Source organism: Bison bison, unplaced genomic scaffold, assembly GCF_000754665.1.
Source record: "Bison bison bison isolate TAMUID 2011002044 unplaced genomic scaffold, Bison_UMD1.0 scf7180017864043, whole genome shotgun sequence".
In the NCBI taxonomy this organism is placed as follows: Eukaryota; Metazoa; Chordata; class Mammalia; order Artiodactyla; family Bovidae; genus Bison; species Bison bison.
In genome coordinates this window covers 7,834,446-7,842,577 of record NW_011494615.1, presented here as the reverse complement: position 1 = coordinate 7,842,577, position 8,132 = coordinate 7,834,446, and the positions used below count along the sequence as shown (strand labels likewise).

General features: G+C 50.5%; 1 protein-coding gene across 1 annotated transcript in view; it reads left to right on the top strand.

Moving 5' to 3' along the window:
* Positions 1–5,654, top strand: part of TRIM71 (tripartite motif containing 71, E3 ubiquitin protein ligase) — a 61,937-nt gene extending 56,283 nt beyond the window's left edge. The window contains exon 5 of the mRNA XM_010835585.1: positions 4,203–5,654. Coding sequence (XP_010833887.1) covers positions 4,203–5,654 — 1,452 coding nt within the window. The remainder of the gene's footprint in view (positions 1–4,202) is intronic.
* Positions 5,655–8,132: the final 2,478 nt, after the last annotated feature.

Below are 8,132 nucleotides of genomic sequence, written 5' to 3'. Positions count from 1 at the left end.
GGGGGGGGGGTGCATGTGGGATCTTAATTCCCCAACCAGGGATGGAAGCCGCGCCCCCTACAGGGGTAGCCCTCGGAGTGCGAGTCCTAACCACTGGACCACCAAGGGGAGTCCCAGGAGGCTCGGGTTTTCTATTGCAGACAGAACAGAAAATTCTAGGCAGAAAGAGAGTACAGTGGAGGCTGCCGTCAGGAAAGCAGGCTGCTTGGACACATCCTTAGTTTTGGTGCCCTGGCTGGTGGGACTTCCTGACCCCTTGTGGAAAGCCAGTTTTCCGTGTGGGGGCAGTGAATGTGTGTGCCCTTTTCTTCCTGTTGGAGCAGGAAGGAGCGCAGCGCCCGCTGGTGTGCTGTTTACATAACATCAGCTGGAGAGATGACTCGCTCCACCCACGTCCCCAGCAGCATTTTCTTGTCAGATATTCCACCCTTGCCCAGGAAGAAAAGGGCAGGAGGCCTGAGAGGGTCCAGTGCCCCACACCAGTTCAACTGGAATCAGGCACCATCTCAGAACACACGATGACAACTACGCAGGGACTTCACTGGTGGTCCACGGGTTCAGACTGTGCTTCCAATGCAAGGGGCTCGGGTTCCATTCCTGGTTGGGGAACTAAGATCCCATGTGTCATTTGGCACAGCCAGAAAAAAACTTGAAAAAAGATGCCAGCAAAGACTATGCAGAGCTTATGTAAATGGGTGTACTTGGGTGTGTGGTGCTTGTTTGGCTCATTGCATTTTGATTTTCTTTTTAAAATTACTTGGTTTTGGTTGCACTTGATCTTCGTTGCTGCTCAGGGGCTTCCTCGAGTTGTGGGGGGGGGCGGCGCTACTCTTCTCTGCGGTTTGGGGATTTCTTTTGTTACGGAGCACAGTCTAGGCACACGGTCTGAATTCAGTAGTTGGAGCTCGTGGGCTCTAGACCTGGGCTGAGTAGTGGTGGTGCATGGGCTTAGTGCCCCAAGGCATGTGAGATCATCCTGGATCAGGGATTGAACCCGTGTCCCCTGCATTGGCCGGCAGATGCCTATCCGCTGGGCCACTAGGGCAGTCTGACGGCTTCTTGATTTCTGAAAATGATCCTTGTCAATTTCCTATGCCCTAAAACAGTGAATTGTGCCAGCCTTTTGGAAGGCTGCATTGGCTTCTGCATTGCCCCTTCCTGTCTGCTTTCTGCCTTCTAGGGTCTTTCAAGGAATATGGTTCCCTGCTCCCTCTTGGCAGGAGAGTCCTCAGGTAGAAACGGGCCAAGAGTTCATTCACACGGTTTATTCGGGCACCTCTGTGGGCTTGCCACAGTTTTCAGACACTCTGATGTCCCCCCAGTCTGCTGGTCCCATGCCACCCACGAATGTTAATTATAACCGAAAGAGGCCCCCTTCTTGCAACCTGAGAGCTCTGTGGTGAACTCTGCCACAAACTTGCTCTTCTGGATTTGTGGATGAAAAGGCCTTTGTGTGCGGGGGTTTCTGCAGACCTCACCTTAGTTCCCCTCCCTCTGGTGGGCCCAACTCGCATCCTCCTCCCTCGCAGGGCAGTGCTCTTTCAGGAGCACTAGAGAGCACGCACTTTACCGTAGGAGAAGCAGATTGGGAAGCAGAGTCTGTCTCTTCTTCATGTAAGCAGCTTCTTGTTTACTTGCCTAAAAACTCACTCTTGGATGACCCAAAATCAGCTTGCCCATTCTGGACACACAGCAGTCCCATTCATCTTTGCTCTCTGCTGGAGTGCCTTGCCCCATATCCTGGGGAAGTCTGCCTTCTCCACTAATTATGAAGTTTTCTGCTCCCTCCTGCCTGTCCCTGCCTGGGCACCTTTGTATAACGTTTTCTTTTTGTGCTTCTTGGTTATTGAAAATACTTGAGTGCTGGGTGACCCAGTTTTACATGTCTGGATGCATCTCCTTTCTTGTGGCTTACACATTTCCAGCCACACAGTTGAGGGATCAGAACTGAGGCCCAGAGATATGGTCCAGAGCGACGACAGAGGATATGGCTTCTCTTTGGTCCCCACCTGGGCCTCTCTGCACGCACGTCCTTCCAGAGTGGACAGGTGAATGTGCAGGAATCGGGTTCAGAATCATGTTATCCACCCCGCAAGGGAAAATCGGATTAAATCCAGCCCTTCTACCAGTGAACCCTTATTCTAAAATAGACACTCTGTGGCTTTCAGATCAGTTAGGCACTCAGAAGTCACGGTTGTCTCTGCAGAACAATGCAGACTAGCCGGGCGGCTGGTTTGTTCTCTTCACGGAGCAAAACACTTAAACTTAGAGGAATCTCAAGTTATTTCATGCGAAAGAATGGAGAGATGGCTGTTTCATCAAACAGAAATCCCACGATCCCTAATAGTGTGGTTTGGGACCCTCAGAAACAGGACAGAAGCCATGTTTTTACATCCTGCAGCATTTTAGGGTTAGAGGCCCCTTTGGAGATAATCCAGGCCAGTGGTTGCCAAAAAAGGCGGTGTCTCCAGATTTGGGGTGTGGGGCCTCTTAGACTCCCTGTTGAAAATCTCTAAAACCTGTGAACAGAGAAAAACAGTGAGGATGGGGCACAGAGGGGGGATTAGTTTGTAATCTGGAATTAGATGCTCACCAGATCCTTCCTTATATTCCCTCCACACACAAAGTGTTCTCCCGCTGATTGTGTGTGTACGTATGTTGAGAAAGAGACAGAGAGAAATAACCTTCAAGAGACTTCCGGCCCTTGTGTAGAAGATTCAGTCTGTTGGGATTCAGCTTTGCACTCCAGTCCGTTGGGCAGTCCGGCCGGCCTCTGGTCCCATGTCTGCCACTTTACTCTCCACCTTCAAGGCTATATGTCCCTGAAAACCCTCTGTCTAAGACAGACCTCCCTCGTGAGTCTCCATCACACTCTGTGTCTACCCTCTAACCCCTAGCACTGTCTTAATTATTCTTTTGGTCTTTCGTTGCTTGCTTAGCATCTGTCTTTTCAAATTACAAGCTCAGTGGGGTGAGGCGCGTGTTTTCTGTTGGCCGCGTGTATCTCTAGCACCTGGTGCAGTGGAGCTGCTCAGGAAACATATACATCTGTCACATGGCTGTTTTTAACTTTTATTTAATTTTTAAGAGGCTTCCCTGATACCTTGGTTGGTAAAGAATCTGCCTGCAGTGTGGGAGACCTGGGTTGGGAAGATCCCCTGGAGAAGGGAAAGGCTGCCCACTCCAGTATTCTGGCCTGGAGAATTCCATGGACTGTATAGTCCACATGGTCGCAACAAGTCAGACATGACTGAGCAACTCTCACTTCACATTTTTTAAAAAATGTTCTGTTTATTCGACTGCACTGGCCTTCATTGGAGCACATGGGATCTTGAGCTGTGGCATGTGAACTCTTGGGTGCAGCATGTGTAATCCAGTTCCCTGACTAGGAATTGAACCTGGGCCTCCTGCATTGGGAGCATGGAGTCTTAGCCACTGGACCACCAGGGGGAAGTCCCTAATTTCTAGCTTAGAGAAAAGTTGCAGGGATAATAAAAGAACGCCATGTATGCATGATCCAGATTCACCAGTGATTTACATCTTGTTCCATTTTCATCATTGTATGTGTATGTGTGTGTGTATGTATGTGTGGGCGTGCATGAACTGCATGCACATGCCTGCAGTTTGAGAGTAAGTTGGAATGTTGGCAACTCGGCACCTTTACAACTACATGTTCATTTCCTCTGAGCAAGGACATTCTCTTAATCAAAACCAGGAAGTTTAGTCTTGATACGACACTAGTTTCAAATCTTGAGCCTAGTGCGTAGTCACATTTCACCAATAGTAGTTTTTTTGTTACTGGTGTTTTTCAGCCACACCACCAGGCATGTGGGATCTTAGTTCCCTGACCAGGGATGGAACCTGCACCCTCTGCGATGGAAGTGCAGAGTCGTAACCACTGGACCACCAGGGAAGTCCCACCTAGAATGGGTTCAGTAGTAGCATTTTCTCAGTCCAGGATTAGTCGTTGCATTTAGCCATCAGGGTCTCTGTAGTCATCGCCTGTGACCAGGGAAAGTTCCCTCGCCTTCCTCTGTCTTTGTATTTTGATATGCTGGGGGCGTGGAGACCAGTCATTTCTGCAGACTCAAACCTCAGTTTGAGGTTTCCCTCGGTGTGTGAGTCTGTCAGCCGATGAATTGCTTTCTGTCTGTCTTCTAAGCCTCCATGTCCTCTCTTCTGGCTCTCACCTTTCCCTCCAGGTAGAGAAGATCCGCCAGGTGAAGGCCAAGTCACTGTACCTGCAGGTGGAGAAGCTGCGGCAGAACCTGAACAAGCTGGAGAGCACCATTAGCGCCGTCCAGCAGGTCCTGGAGGAGGGCCGGGCGCTGGACATCCTGCTGGCCCGGGACCGCATGCTGGCCCAGGTACAGGAGCTCAAGACCGTCCGCAGTCTCCTGCAGCCCCAGGAGGATGACCGGGTCATGTTCACACCCCCCGACCAGGCCCTGTATCTTGCCATCAAGTCCTTCGGCTTCGTCAGCAGCGGGGCCTTCGCGCCGCTCACCAAGGCCACAGGCGATGGCCTCAAGCGGGCCCTGCAGGGAAAGGTGGCCTCCTTCACCGTCATCGGCTACGACCACGACGGGGAGCCACGGCTGTCGGGGGGTGACCTCATGTCGGCTGTGGTCCTGGGCCCCGATGGCAACCTGTTTGGTGCGGAGGTGAGTGACCAGCAGAACGGGACATACGTGGTGAGCTACCGGCCGCAGCTGGAGGGGGAGCATTTGGTGTCGGTCACCCTGTGCAACCAGCACATCGAGAACAGCCCCTTCAAGGTGGTAGTCAAGTCTGGCCGCAGCTACGTGGGCATTGGGCTCCCCGGCCTGAGCTTTGGCAGCGAGGGTGACAGCGACGGCAAGCTCTGCCGCCCATGGGGCGTGAGCGTGGACAAGGAGGGCTACATCGTGGTGGCCGACCGCAGCAACAACCGCATCCAGGTGTTCAAGCCGTGCGGCGCCTTCCACCACAAGTTCGGCACGCTGGGCTCCCGGCCGGGGCAGTTCGACCGGCCTGCCGGGGTGGCCTGCGATGCCTCCCGCAGGATCGTGGTGGCCGACAAGGACAATCATCGCATCCAGATCTTCACCTTCGAGGGCCAGTTCCTCCTCAAGTTCGGGGAGAAGGGCACCAAGAACGGGCAGTTCAACTACCCCTGGGACGTGGCGGTGAATTCCGAGGGCAAGATCTTGGTCTCAGACACGCGGAACCACCGCATCCAGCTGTTCGGGCCCGACGGGGTCTTCCTGAATAAGTACGGCTTCGAGGGGGCTCTCTGGAAGCACTTTGACTCCCCGCGGGGCGTGGCTTTCAACCACGAGGGCCACTTGGTGGTCACCGACTTCAACAACCACCGGCTCCTGGTCATCCACCCGGACTGCCAGTCGGCCCGCTTCCTGGGCTCCGAGGGCACGGGCAACGGGCAGTTCCTGCGGCCGCAGGGCGTGGCTGTGGATCAGGAGGGGCGCATCATCGTGGCCGACTCCAGGAACCACCGAGTGCAGATGTTCGAGTCCAATGGCAGCTTCCTGTGCAAGTTCGGCGCCCAGGGCAGTGGCTTCGGGCAGATGGACCGGCCCTCCGGCATCGCGGTCACGCCGGACGGGATGATCGTCGTGGTGGACTTCGGCAACAATCGAATCCTCATCTTCTAATCACATTTCCTGGGCTTCCGTGTTTGGGGTGCACGTGTATCCATCTCTCCTCTCTGTCTCTTTCCCCCCCTTTTGAATTTCAAAGAGGAAACTGTCTCAGGGAAAAAAAAAATTTTTTTTTTTTTGTGCTTTTGTTTGAAAGACAACAAGAAAAGTACAACATTGCTTACGTCCTACCTCATCTTTATTTTTTTACAGATGAATGTACTTATCTTTTCTGCAGGGATTGAGCCTGTGAAGTGATATCTCTATCTACCTCAGAAACCTTTTACCTTTCCTTCTCCGACAGGCCCTCTGCCTCCTCCCACACTCGCTCAGTGGGGGTTTCCCTCCCTCCTCCATGGGGTGTGACACGCACAAGCCTAGCATCTCTGTGGCTGGTGGGGGGGCACTGGATGTGTGCGGTGGGGTGCATTCTGTAGATTGAGCCAAGGAAACATGAGAAAACTACTAAGTGAAAAGAAAAAAAAACAAAAAAAAAACTATAAAACATGGAAAAATAGGATTTAAGATTCTTAATTGTAGAGTATTTGTGTTCTTAAGAATACTGTGTTTATGGGGTTAGGTTGTATTGTGTGATCTTGATCTTTCTGGGAAAAATCTTTTTTTTTTTTTGCCTTTTTTTCTTTATTTTTTTTTTTTTAATGCTGCAACAGAGAACTTTCCTGTGTTCTCCTTTTATACCTCAGTGTGTTTCTCATCCTGTTCAACATCAGCATGTTTTCTTACTCCTAGAAGATGTGGCTGTGGCTTGCTAGCCGAGAAAAGCTGACCGTTCCTATTTTAGGGTATGCAGTCTTTATTTCTTCTGAGGGAGGGGGTGTGTGTATGTGTGTGTGTGTAAGAGAGTGCAACCACCTTACACCAAAATAGCAAAACTAAAAATGCTATACCACCTCCCAAAGAACTTTCCTCTCACACTTTGGTTTCTGATAAATAGATGTAGTTCAGGCTTTTTGATTAAAAGTATTCTCAGAAGTTAAGTGATTTTTCGTTTGCTGTTGGTTATAAAGAATACATTTGAAGGAAGAAGAAAAGTCCCCTCCTTCTAAGAATGAGGATTTTCAGGCATGGACTGGAGCGTGGACGTGAGTGGGTGGTGTGCATGTGCTGAGTCGGTCAGCAGAGAGCATGAGACACAGGTGAGGGACCCCCAGACTGCGGTTGATTGTGGTTCTCTGAACACTAGGCGTTTCTCCTCCTAAGATAAGTAGGCAAAGGAATCAACTTTTGTTTTAAAAGCACAATTTTTTTCTGCTTTGGAAGTTCAGGGAGATGGGATGTTTGCAAGTGCAGTAGGAACAGCCCGCTCCCATGCCCTCTCCTCAGCTCACCTTCACAGAGCAGTCTGCTCCTGCGCCACGGGGCGTGGTTCGTTTTCCCCGCAGAGGCCTTTGAATGTTAAGGGTTTGTAAGCCAAAATCACCCCAACCTGAACAACGTATAGGACAGAATACCTCTTGTTCAACCAAAGAAGGAAGATGTAGGAAGCCAGTCTTCCCAGCTGCGGAACCATGAGATGGCATCTGCCACTTTACAGGGTGGGTTTGTCAGGGGTTGGACTAGGGTGCAGAGCCTCGCGCTTCTGAGCCTTGGCCGTCTTGGAAATAACTAAAGTGAGAACCAAATTTCAGAGGGGCTCCAGAGAGGGAGGTGTGCCTGGATGGCAGTGTTGAATAGGATCTGTCCCCTAACAGATCAGTGTCTGGCCCTGTACTGAAGAGAAATTCCTCTTGCAGTATGGCTAGGGTTTTTAACGAACAGAATAACAAACGGAACAACTCTGGAAGAAAAGGAGATGATGGGAAACAGTGTAGCCAGCCAATCAAATCGCTTTTCCCATCCAGCTTTTTGGGACATTCACCATGTTGCGGTCCCCCGTCTCTTCCCATTGCTTTAGCTCTGGGGTCTCTAAGTGACCAAAATGGGGAGAACCTCGTTCCATAAAGGAGAACCACATGCAATGAAAGAGCCCCAAACTGGAAAGCAGCTTCAAATTCCCGTCACCCAGATGCAGTGTTGCTGGGTAGGGAGGTGTCAGGAGACTTTGTTCGGTGAAAGCGCCTCTTCTTTTATTGAAGAATTTAATAGTGATTCCCTAATAGTGAATTCCCCTCTGATTCCTATTCGGTTGTCTTTTATGTTGTCCCTAACTTCTCAGTTCTTTGACTGGTAAAGAGCACATGTAATTAAGCTTTTTTTTTTTTTTTTAATTTTGGAATAACTTGGTGCTGATCCTCCTCCGCTGATCCTCCTCCTCTTAGTCCTTCTGCTCCCCCAAATAATCACCAAAGACAACTGATTTTAAAGGCTTAATTTTTCTTTTTTTAGCTGTGGGGGGGGAGTGGATCTTGAAAATTCTTTGTAAATGTTCTCTGAAACTCAGGTCATGATTATGGTGAGGCTGAGTTGTTGGAGGTAGTCACTACCTTCGTTTAGTCTGCCTTTGGCTTCATTATCTTTACTCTCACTTCTGCT